The following is a 12,652-nucleotide window of genomic DNA, read 5'->3' as shown; positions in this document are numbered from 1 at the left end:
GTGACTTTGTACATGGCACAGAGCGCCTTTGGATCAGGTGACCCTGAACCCTCCCTTAGTTATGCTGCAATAGGCCGAGGCTGCTGATGCATTGAGTGTTTCTTCATTAATCACTGTGTTTTTACACCACTTTGCATTTAATTATTAGGTAGTATTAATCTCTGGTTCTCTTCCTCAGCATGTTTTTGTCTCGTCTTCCTCCACAAACCCCAACTGTTTGAACCAAATTGCTGCCCCGCCCTGAGCCTGGTTCTACTGGAGGTTTCTTCCTGTTAAAAGCAAGTTTTTCCTTCCCACTGTCGCCAAAGCGCTTGCTTATCGGGGACCATGTAATTGTTTGGGTTTTCTCTGTATTATAGTAGAGTCTACTTTACAATATAAAGTTCCTTGAGGCAGGTAAGACTGTGTCCTTAGACATTTTTTGAGTCCCTACATTGTCAGTATTATTTTACTGTGCGCGCAGTAAAGTTGTTTCAGACACACTGAACTACAGATGTCAGTGAATTTTCTTTTCTCAGATCATTGTTGGCATCGTGATGTTTGCACACTTGCATTTACTTGTGAGAAACGAGTAAAAACAGCCAGGAAACAAGAGGATCTAACACTTACTCCCCTGTGTGACTGCGCTGGAAAAAAAATCCAACAATAAAACACTGCAGATCTAAAGGAAGAGAAATCTTTATTTAAAAAGCACCTGCTGACAGCCTCAGGCTTTATTTACACCAAGCTTCATTTCCATCATGAAACATCAGAAAGAGTTCAGAGTGGAAAAAGTACAAACGACCAATAGAAAACCTTTTTTTAAACAGAGTTACTGTACAGCAGAAAAAAACAGACTGTACACAGTGCACCTGAATGCATCGTAGCAGAGCCACAGTCCACACAGTGGTACTACAGCTGGTCCTGGACCTGAACTGGGACACAGAATGGCAGCAGGAGGCCCCAGAGCAAAGAGCTGTACTGGAGACTAGTACAACTTCAGCAGTACAGGAAACAGAGCTTTAACCTAAAAATCCAAGTACTTAACTCAGCTGGAGGAAATTTTCTCTCATACTGAGACACAGAAAGAAAGAAATGTTAAATCATCAAAATACTGTACAGGGTTTGGTTGAGAGAGGCTCCACTGAACCTGGACATCAGCACGTCTGCAGTCCTGGTCCCTGAATACTAGCACTGCACATTACCAGTACTACAGCAGGAGTACAGCACTGCACTCAAGCTAATACTGGTACTGGAGAGTACAGAATGTGACAAATATTCAGACTGGTACCACACCATTATATCCTGGTACTGCAGTATGTTTAGTGGCGCTGCAGTATTATGTACAGGTAGAGCAGTACGGCAGCTCGAACAGTCGTGAACACGCGTGCTGTATTTACATCGTATCTTCACATGTTTCTGCTTTGGTGTGAGCGTGGAGTGAGGAGAGGGGCATGCTGAGACTTTCTGAAGCCGGAGGGTCACATGACCAGACTTCCAGACAGAAAAATAAAACTATCCAACACCCTGCCTGGATCTCTGGAGGTCGGCGATGCTTATGCAAAATATGACTGAAACGTTTTGCAAACGTGCCTAAAAAATGCAAACAAATGGCCCTGATTTGGATTTGGCCATTACCCCCTCCCAGGTCAATACAACATTCCCAGTCTCTTCCGAATCACCTGCTGCTGAATTCCTTAAATTCATTTGGTTTCCATTGAATGTTCTCCCTCAACAACGCTTGATAAAATATGATCCTTGGAGACTGGAGAGAATATGGGCAGGCCTGTTAGTTTTTAAAGAAAACCAGGCGTAGCTCATCCTCCTAACACTGTGGGCTCTTCCAGTAAAGACACTATTTGGACTATTCTTACACTGCTGGAAATAGATTTATTCTCGTGCTGAATGCACCCTACTGTTAGTTGGTCTATTCAGCCATACCCACAACCCATTATCGATGACTTTTCCTAAGCAGCTGGCAGGTTAAATACTCATTCATGTCTGATTCAACAGTATTAGAAAATAGCCTGAAGCTTCAGCTTCATAAGGCACCAAATCACTCTGGACTGTCTCAAAGATGGCTCTCCTACATGACACCAGACATCCAAGAGCTGGAGCAGATTAAAGACCACTTTATGTATTTGGGTAAGTCCTGGAACAGTTCTGGGCTACAGGTCATGTGTGAAAACTGGAGATCCAGCTCTCTCGATCCTCAAAATTAAAGTTGACGTTTGCTCTCTGAGCAAGTTTGAGATCCACACTGAAATCAACAGAAGAGCGCTGGAAACAGGATAGTGCTAAATGGGAGAAGTCTACATTAACTGGGACGACAGCCAAACTTAAATCATATATGATTTTTGCTTTTGTGATAGAACACAAATCTGATGTTTTCACCTTTAAAATGTCTTAAAATCTTCTTCTAAAGTGAATCTGTGACCTGAGAAACTTTCTTTGATGTATCGTAACCTCTCAAGTCTCAGTCTGATCTACCGACTTGGTCTGAGTTTGTCGTCATATTGGGTCATGTGACCGCGGCTTCATTGTGGGGGAAGCTGGAGGTCAGGCCGGTTTCAGTGAAGCTGAATTTAAAAATACAAAGCTGGGACTGGGTCAGGCAAAGCTGCAGCTTATGAAGACAACCGCACGCTGAAAGACGATCAATAAATACAGACAGTAGGAACGTGTGGACACAGATCCTGATCAATAACTTATGGATTAATAACACTGACTTCACAGCGCTGAAAAAGCTGCATTTCATTCACGGGCATTTTTATAAAATCTTTTTTCTGGAGCAGAGTACCAAAAAAACAAAAGAAAAAAACAGAATAAATTCTAATTCATCGATTAAACAGTCACTACTGTGACGACTGTGACATTTCCTGATTGTCGCTGCAAATGCTTTTTTTTTTTTTCCTGAAAGAGCGATAAAATTTGCAAAGGGAAACTTGGAACAGCTCCTCTTATTGCTTCAGTCATCCTGGACTTGGAGTCCCGGTCAGCTCAGCAGGACAATGGCTTCACTGAGGGCTCCGAATGGGGCAGAAGGTCTGAGTGGTTCTTGCAGCTTTCCAGCTGCTGATGCTGTTTCTCCACATCTGGATCTCATTTAAACCACAAATACAGAAACCTCCAAAGCGATCCCTCTTAATCAATCGAGTGTCTGATCAAACAACTCCTGGTTCCCTTAGATGTGACTATTTTCGTCTTTCTGCGAGAATAAACTGTGTCGCAGCTGATGACTGTTTCATTATGGATTCATCTGCTGATCATAATCTGGATTCACTGTTTAAAAAAACATGAACAACAAAAACTGGGGAGGGGTTTCCAGTGCAGGAACTACGGGTAGCTGTGGGGTATTTTCCTTGAATTGGTGCCTCATTCAACAAAGAGCCTTTACACTTCCTGTTAATGCAAAACCCTCAATGAATGGGAGTCACCGGAGCCAAATCGCTTAAATATTTATTAACTCTTCTTCTGTAATTTTCACAAATGTAAACAACTTTCTCAGCTGTCACTCTGCTAATGTGTGCCAACTGGTCTGTTAAGACCTTATGAAAATCTAGAAGCAGCTGTTTGTGGTGCATGAAGGCGACTCATCTCAGGAGGCTGCCGAACACCTAATAACTAAAAAAAGATATTTTACCACAATCCAAAGTTTCAGCTCCATAGAAAAGAGTATTGGAAACAAATGAGAGAAGCCTTCACCAAAGGGGATGGCAGCCAAACTTAATTAGTGTCTTTTGCTTTTTATAGGAACAGTAGTTGAACATTTTGAGGGGATTCTTGTGATGTCTTGGTGTTCTACTGATGTCTAATGATAAACTGAAGACTTCACCTTTAACATTTCTAAAAAGGATCCTCTAAACCGAATCAGTGACCTGTGGAAGAGCGCCATAGAGCCCCACTCATTGTGGGCCATCTCAAGCACATTCCCTAAAGGAGGCGTTTACCGACCATGTGCCTTTGTTTTGCCCTGAAAGGAGTCTTCCAGGTGTGGTTCTGACAAAATATGTGCTAGTCGTTCAAATTCTAGGTTCAGACTACAAGAGTTTAAGTTTCCTTTGTCACATTTGTAAATTACTCTCTGGGGTTAAACTGCCTGGAATGGGCAGCTCGGAGGCCACGATGCACCAGAATTCATGCATCGGCTAAAGCGTCGACTTTGCACTTGGGAATTAAATACTGGTTTATTTGTGATCTGACTGAGCTGGACATGGGCTGAAGTCATAGTAAAGCTGTGTGAGTTGCATGTGTGAAAATGGCTCTTTGATAAGAAACAGCTGCCAGGGGTTAAAATAAAAATAAACTTTCTGCGTTTGTAATTTCTCACTGCAAAGTGCTGCTAAATGTAAAAACTTTACCATAAAACCTCTCCGGTGTTCCTGCAGTGGAAACCAACAAACTATCCAAACCTTAAAATGATTAGAAGTGAATTACTAAAATGAAAAGTGTCAGATATTCACATTTCAAATCCTTCGACTCGGTTAAAAAGTCGAGTTTTCAGAAACCAAATGAACCTTTCAGCAGTTTGTATCGGCTTTTAAAGTGTCCCGTTTGCAAGCATCCTCGTTTCCAAGTATCTAAAGTTGTCAGATAAATTAACGCGTACAGAAAATATTTCCCTTTTCGGAGGAAAGGCTCGTGAGTACGTCAGCTTCTGTGAGTCCCTCTGCAGCAGTGAGGTGGGAAGCTCCGTTTACTTCAGAGGATTTATTCTGTTCACGTTTGGTTTCTACTCGAGGGCTTTGCAGCTGCTTAAAGCCACAAACAGCAGCAGCGACAGTTCAGCTGGTGTCAGTAAACTCGGTGCTCGAGTTTTAGTGCAGAGATGTTGAGTCCAAACCGGGAGAACGCTGGAGAACCTCACCGCGACGCTCCCTGCCTGGACTCACCTGAGGGATCGACAGGTCACCTGATCAAGTCACCAAAAAGTTCTTTTTGCGCTTTGCTGGTTGGCTGCAGGTAGCTGGTGATGTCATCTGTCTTCAGAGGAGGTACGTCCTCCTCGTTGGTGTTTTGAGAGTCTGATTGTCTAAGCACAGTCTGAAGGGTGTAGGAACAGAGCCACGGACACCTTGTTCAGTTTCTGCTTTAATCTAAAACCTTTCAGAAAATGGCTGCATCTCTGAAAGGACTCCAGAAGTCTTTGTTCTAGCTATCCCAGAAACAGGAACCTGTGAGAGACGCCGTATCTCCATCTTCAATCTGAACGCCTGAGAAATAACGACTTCCACAAAAGCAGAGAATCGTCTTCGGCTCGTCCATCTGCAGCTTTTAACAATAAATCTTAAAATGTATTTGGAAAAGACGCGTACAGCATGTGGCTGGTGTTTCAGCATCAGTCTGATGCCACCGTAGGAACCCGGACCTTCCTTTCTGAACAGTTACGGCTGCTTTTGGCCAATGATCATCGGGCTGAGTTAGTTTCTCTGAGAACTGCGACTCCATTGAGCGAAGAGAACCAAAGATTTGGCCACGACCATTTACGTCGCTTACATGTTAGAAACTAAAATCCCTCAGAGTGAAGTAGCCGTTAGGATAGTTTGAGAAATCTCAGGGCAGGTCGTGCATGTGAACATCTCTAATTAGTCCAGAAATGTAGCATCTTCCACAGCAGATGACACTTTTGGTGGCAGTAATCAGGGCGAAGCAGAACGAGACAGATTACTTTCTGAATCCAGACTTTAATGCCTGCAGGGGACAACTGTCAGAGGAAATCGCTCAATCTTCTTCTTTGCAACACAGATTGCTGCAGGAACTTTTTCCTGTCATTAGTTCCTAGTAGAACTGATGTTTCTGGAGAGTTTGGTGGAAAAGCAGCTGTTGACTTAAAGTCCATCCCTGATAGAAGAAGTTCACCGAGCAGAGCAGCAGTGACCCGAGCAGCGAGGAGCAGGTCCAAGGAGGGAGGAGGGTTGGACCTCCTCCCTCCTTGGACCTGGTCTGGGGTTTGGTTCATTTTTACAAACAGAAGCTCGACCCTGAGGGCAGACGAGGACGAGGCGGGCGGGGTTTTCCATCCTGTACGATCAGGAACTTCCATTCATCAGTACCAAGGTGTGTTTGATTCAGACACCTGGACACGCATTCCTTCATACTGCTCATCCCAGGAAGCCAGCCTGGAATTAGTCCCTTTGCCTGCCTCTCAGCATCGTGATTGGTTGCTGAGTCAGACCAGAGTCCCAGGAGACGGTTGGTCCATCGGCGGATCTCTGAGAGGGACTTCCTGTTTCTGAGCAGGAAACGAGTCGTGGTAGAGCGAGCCATCCACAGACCTGTAGGAAGGACAGAAATGGATATTTACCCACACAGCAGGAAAGTCTTCCTAAAAGTCGCCTCAAACTCATTGCGCTGCTTTTGTTTGACCTTTTAGGTACTTTAACATTTGTTCTCATTTTAAATATCACTCTTGCAGCTTCAAAACAAACATTACTGCTGAACAGAGGATAAGAGTTCTTCAGGGTTCGGACCGACCGCGGTGACCAGCAGGTTGGAGCGGATCTGTAACGAGGAGGCTTCAAGGCTCAAAGCTGAGGAGAAGCGCTCTCTGCTGAATACGTTTTGACTAATTTACACTGATTACCATCATCGAGCTTGAGGATAGTCATGTTGGAAGATCTAAGCAAGTTTTTGCTGCCGTGTCTGGAATAAAGAACCTGCTGTGATCAAAGACGAGTCGGACGCTCCGGCTTTCAAAGCAAAGACTAGAAGTGAAGAAAACCCGTGCTTCGAAAAAAGGATCCAGTAGATTTTAGCAGGTTTTTATGATTTTAATCTACTTTTAGTCCGGACACATTTGCGTCTTAAACTATGTAACAAACATCTGAGTATAAAGGGGGGCGTGGTCATCTGACCCATACCTGCCGTGCAGCGGGTGTCCGTGGAACGTGGCTGAATGCGGCAGCGTGTGTTTGTGATGCGGCGCAGCGTGATGATGATGATTCGTCTCCGTCTGATAGGCCGACTGCTGAATGACACCGTGTGTCGTCCGTCTCCGCTGCAGAGCCCCGCCTCCTCCCGCCTGACCTTTGACCCCTCCATTCATCTTACTGCCGTTGGTCCCTGCGGTCACCTTTCCATTGGCCTGGTTCTGGTGGGAGGAGCCTAAGGTGTTCCTTAGGTACCAGTCCCTCAGACCTGTCAATCACACATCAACAGCTCATCACAGTTTCTGCTCCATGGAAACTTCTCCCATCACCACACTCAGAGCAAGTTTCACTGAGCTGACTGTCTTTAATCGTCAGCCATCTCAGCAGGTTCAGTCCAACCTCTGAATCCCCTGCAGACTTTAGCTGTGTCTAGGTAGAAGATATGGTTTAAAGACTCTCAGTATAACCACAGTTGTTAATGACACCCACATCAAACCACAGTGGTCTGTTGCACTGTTACGTGTACTGAACCTTAGATTACACATTTAAAAAAAATAAATAGAGGAAGTCACTTAGCTAACCGATCACTCACTGGTTAGCTAAGCTTCATGAATGGGTTGAGGTTTCACTCTGATTCTTTTGATGGTTACAATCCGGGTGTTTTTAAACCACCTGTGTCATTATGTGTCACCACACGCTCGTGTGGTAACAACTTATCTGTCTGAATACACAAACCCCGTTTTATCTACTAACTCAATAAATGAACATCGGGTTGCATTAAACAAGAAGTGAAACTAGAAATGAGGTCACAGAAGGAGTGAGCGCCGTTTACCCTTCTATTTAAACTCTATGGTAGTGCGCCTGAGACTTGATAACAGACAATAAAGTTGACTTGATGCAGTGTAGACAAATTGAGTGATGAAACAAACAACAGGCGGTGACCTCCAGTTTACACTGAGGCAGTCTCCGGCCAAGTGGGAAAGAGTGGGAATAGAATTAGCACCTCCAACTCTGGGACTATGGAGTCCAGGATGAGTTGCTGCCCCAAGTGGAAGAGTTTAAATATCTTGGGATTTAAATAAGTGAAGGGAGAGTGGATCGTGAGACGGACAGAGGGATTGAGAGCCAGAGTAGAGCCCCTGCTCGGTGGCTCAGGATGAATAGGATGCCTTCTGGACACCTCCTAGGTGAGTCTTACCAGGAGGAGACCCTGGGGCAAACCCAGGACATGCTGCAGAATCACGTGAGGTCTAGAGAAGTCTTAGCTTCTCTGCTTAGATGATTGCCCAGAGATGCAAGCGTGGGTAAGCAATGAATGGATGAAGCAAACATATTTGTGTTATTCTGTCTGACTTCCACCAGGTGGCATCACCTCCTCACTGCAGTACACCAGTAGACAGTTTCTGCTGCACTGACCCAGTTTTATCTCCATCCCATGAAACATTCAACACGTTTGAGCTTCACAGCTTCACAGATCAGCAAACATCAGGAGGTAAGAGAGGCTGAGCTGTAAGCTAATGAGCCCAAAGCCTCCGTACAGGAAGTGCAGAGCAGCTAAAGGGTAACAATACTCACCTTCCAGGGCGAGGGCCTTGTGGAGGCTCCTGGTGGCCTCCTCCAGTTGGGAGTCCTGGTTGGGGGGCAGCTGAGGGGGTCGGGGCGGCAGCAGGTGGGGGGGGGGGTCGGGCTGAATGGCGACCAGAGGGGGATTGTGGGTATCAGTCTGGCTCTGCTGCACCGGGAGGAACGGACCGCACGATTTGGTTCGGGTTACCGTGACCCGCCGCTGGTCACCTTGGGGGCCGCGGTAGGTGGGCGGGGCTCCTGATGGCTGCTGGGAGTAGCCATTGTAGACTACCTGCTGCTGCGATGTGATTGGCTGTCTGTGGGGCTGAGAATGCTGTCTCTGCAGCTGCTGCTGTTTTCCCCAAACATAGTCCAGCAGGACATCGCTGTACCCCGCTCCTCTTCCTCCTCTGTCTCCCCTTCCTCCTCCCCTTCCTCGCCCTGCACCTCCCCCTTTTCCTCTCCCATCGCTGATTCCATTATTTGCCCTCGACCGTCCGTCTGTCAGCGTCTCCGAGTTCCAATACGCGCCGGCTGTGCTTGTTCCTCTGGACCCCGGCAGCCCGTTTACCCACAATCCCCCCTGCTGCACCCCAACATCATCCTCAGGAGGGGTGATGCGGTCCAGGAGGCCATCAGAGCTGTTACTACGGCGAGCTGCATTAGCCTTGAGTCCTACCTCCCCTCCTGCTCCAGGGTCAGACGGGCCAGAGGAAGAGGAGTCCTGAGAGCGAGGGGGAGGGGGAGGAGGTTGTGAGGGAGGCAGTGGGAGGGGCTTCTGGCTGTCCAGATGCTCAGTTCTGAAAGACAAAAGGAAATATTTTCAGTATACAGAGGGGAGGGGCTGTTCGTGCTTCCAAAACCAAACATGATGAGGTGACGCCGAACATGAAACCTCAAGAAATCTGTGAGCTCCGATCATGAGATCACAGACCGTGACACAAATGTGGACGTGCTCTGAGCTGTACCTGTGCACGGAGTTCCTCCTGGTTCTGTTCTGATAGAAAACCTCCACCGGAGACCCAGAAGAAACCAGCAGGGGGCGACACTGAGACACACCGTCATCTGCCAGATACATAGACAGAAATTTACTTGTGCTAGAAATATTAACTTTAATTGAAATCTATACCTCAGTTCAACTTATAAAAGCTGTCAATCACTTATATTTTCCTTATGATATTGTAAGTCAGGATAAAGACAGCTGTAACCATGGTAACCGTACACAATGAAGATTATGTCAGATATCACGATGTTTGTAAGACAAGCAGGTCTTATAATTTAAGGACATTTAATTTCGGAACAGTGTAGCAGGGAAAACATCACATTCATAAACACGCCCTTTAAAAAGATCGATAAACCTGCACATTATGAAATAGATAAAATAATTAACTGATTAACTGTCTAGTGTTTGCCTGATGTCTAGTATACAAAATGTCTTATGATAAAAATATAGAGAGAGAATAAAAACATGTGTTAAAAATAAAAAAAAAACGCTAAATAATCAAAACATCCTATGCCGAATCAGTCTGTTCGCCTATTCACTGCCAGCAGCCGTGCAGTTCTCCAAAACGAGACCAGAACTGCATTCAACTTTTACTGTTATTCCTCCTGTCAGCCAGCTGAGGGCGCTGCAGCTACACTACCAGTTTTACAGTGTGTTTGCTTGTACATCCATCTTTGCGAGGACCACTGAGAGCTTCAGAGTGAGAGCAGGTCCACAGCACAGACCTTCTGTTTCAGGATTACATCAGAATCGGGTTTATGTTCGGGCTCAGGAGTGTTGGAAAAACATTAAGTGATGGTCCTCGTACAGATAGAAGGGTGTGCGCGCGCGCGTGTGTGTTCATTACCATTGTCGTGTCCTGTTGAGTCTGATGTCGAGCTGCTCTCTGACCTCACTGTGTCGTCTGGAAACACACACACACAGAAACAGAGTAAGAATAAAAGCAGGAAGACGCTGGTTTCCTCATCTTCCTGAAACAATGGCTTCTCATCTACTGTCAGCTGTGAGTGTCTCCATATGTATGCATGTGTATCTATGTCACATCTATCGCACTGACTGCGCCTTCTGCGTCTTTAGTCCTTTGAAGACCCTCCAAAGAGGACGGCTTTCAGGAAACTGATTAATTTAGTTGTGAGGTCAGTGAGTGTGATGCAAACAGACTCATATCTTTGACTAGAGCTGATTGCAGGGTTTTACTCACTGCGCGAACGTTACATAATGGACTCAAATGAAAACATGTGAGATGTGATAGTAATGATGAGATTACAAAAAGCAAAAACTGTATCCCCCTTCTCTCCTCACGTTGACCAGTCCCAGCCTCTGACCACTCGCATGTGAACAAACCTGCGCAGATAAGAAAGGCCTTCCATGTCCATGATGTGAAAGTTCTCCTCACCTAGGAAGGAATTAGTGTGTTTGGGCATGAGTGAGATGCGAAGGTAATGTCAGAAACCTGTGAAGTGCAGTTTCTGAATCCCTGGCAGGAGTATTCTGTAGACTTTTAAAAGTCAGTCAGAAACATTTACGTTGACTTGGGATTTTTAGCAACATTTTTTTAAACCTCTTGAACTCGTTGCAGAAATCTGAGGACCAGTTTTGGAGGTTGGTGAACCAGGCGATCTGACCAGAGCCTGGCAAACTGGATACATACCAGTCCTCGCATTATTTAGAAAATGGATGCATAAGTTGCAGAGTGTGAAGACTCGTTGCAGGGTTCTGGGGACTCGCTTTCTGATGTATGAGGACTTCTGAGGTAGCGGGACGAGTTAGAGCGGTAATAACACTACCTGCAGAGATCGGAGTACACACTGCACAGGTCTAGGAACTAGTTTAAGAGGTCTAATAACTTTCTAAAGAGATCAGTAAAGTACAAAGTAGTTTGTGCCTCCTATCTGTGAAAAGTGCTGCATAAATTAATACTATTTGCTTCATAATGTCCTGAGACATCTGCGGGAGGTTATTTGATGCAAACCAAATTCAAGTTCATGGCCTGCTGTCACGAGATGCAGGATGTGTTAATGTTGTTGTTGATGTGCCGACAGAGTTTCCAGGGTGACCCGAGTGTATCACTGAGTGAGGTGACTACTCTGAAGAGGATAGTACCCAAACTTCAATCAGGCTTTCGGTTTCTAGAGATACATGTATGTACGTTTTTGATTAGGCCTTATAAACATGACATAGCAACTATACCTGAAAACCTCTCAACTGGAGGATGACAGTATTAATTTTATTTATACAGCACCAGAGCATAACAGCACTTGCCCTGTGAAGTCTTTGTTGTTTTTTGCAAGTGCTCCCCTATAGAAGAACGAGATGGTTCAGGTACCATCTGTATCATAAATGTGTGCCAGGTGAATATGGCAGCAGAAACCGGATACTGTGTGTGTGTGTGTCTGTACTTGTTTAGACATCTTTGTGAGGACATAAATTTGGCATGCTGCTATGCCCACCACTTTGAAGGGATTTTGAGGCTCAAAATGTGGTTTTAGTGTCAGGGTTACAGTTAGGTTATGGTTAGGATTATGCTTTCATTTTTGATGGTTAGGGGTAGGGAGAGCGCCTAGGGAATGCATGTGTATTGAGTGTGTGTGTGTGTGTGTTACCTGTGTGGCAGCCTCTGTGGACAGTCCTCTTCCCGTGGTGTGTGTGTGTCTGCGTGTGTGCGTTGTGCTCAGAGTCGCTGTGTTTCCTCAGAGCTCCGCTGAATAAATTTTTCTTCGGCTTCGAACGCTGAGCGTCTTCCTCCTAAAGAAAAAACACACGCAAATACCTAAAGGTCACACCAACACATGCACGCACAGGGATATACAAACAGACTGCCTCAGCTTGAAACACACATGAAGGTCAAAACTATTCCATCAACAACAAAACAACACACACAGAAACACACACAGAGGGGGACAGTAAAATTCTCCACCACTGTTGAAATTATTTAGAGTCAAATCACTCCTCAGCTCCTCACCTCTACTCGACACTTCCTGTTTCCCTGGCGGGACGTTCCACCTCTCCTACGAACACAGGGGGGCTTCTCCCCTGCCTCCAGGGGGAAATCACTGGGCACTGCACCCGTCAGCTCCTGACCCAGGAAAACACAGGAAAACCCAACTTACAGCTATCTGGCAGTTACTTTAGTCACTGTTAAAGTATAAACTAAGGTAGAGTCGGCTGAAGTAATCAGAGGTTGGGGACTGGATAGAGAAGACTAGTTAGAGACATAAAAAGAGCATCTGCAGAG

At 45.5% G+C, this 12,652-nt stretch overlaps 1 protein-coding gene across 5 annotated transcripts in view; it reads right to left on the bottom strand.

Moving 5' to 3' along the window:
• Positions 1-660: 660 nt before the first annotated feature.
• Positions 661-12,652, bottom strand: part of ccdc120a (coiled-coil domain containing 120a) — a 39,127-nt gene continuing 27,135 nt past the window's right edge. For all 5 annotated transcript variants that reach the window (XM_026154679.1, XM_026154678.1, XM_026154677.1 and 2 more), the window contains 7 exons: positions 12,380-12,493; positions 12,021-12,162; positions 10,265-10,321; positions 9,383-9,479; positions 8,424-9,214; positions 6,840-7,116; positions 661-6,254 (listed from right to left, as the gene is read on the bottom strand). In XM_026154679.1, coding sequence (XP_026010464.1) covers positions 6,149-6,254; positions 6,840-7,116; positions 8,424-9,214; positions 9,383-9,479; positions 10,265-10,321; positions 12,021-12,162; positions 12,380-12,493 — 1,584 coding nt within the window. In that variant the 3' untranslated portion in view covers positions 661-6,148. The remainder of the gene's footprint in view (positions 6,255-6,839; positions 7,117-8,423; positions 9,215-9,382; positions 9,480-10,264; positions 10,322-12,020; positions 12,163-12,379; positions 12,494-12,652) is intronic.

The sequence above is a fragment of the Astatotilapia calliptera genome, chromosome 20 (genome assembly GCF_900246225.1).
Source record: "Astatotilapia calliptera chromosome 20, fAstCal1.2, whole genome shotgun sequence".
Lineage (NCBI taxonomy): Eukaryota > Metazoa > Chordata > Actinopteri > Cichliformes > Cichlidae > Astatotilapia > Astatotilapia calliptera.
The sequence above is the reverse complement of the archived record's forward strand: the minus strand, read 5'-3'. Positions and strand labels throughout refer to the sequence as shown.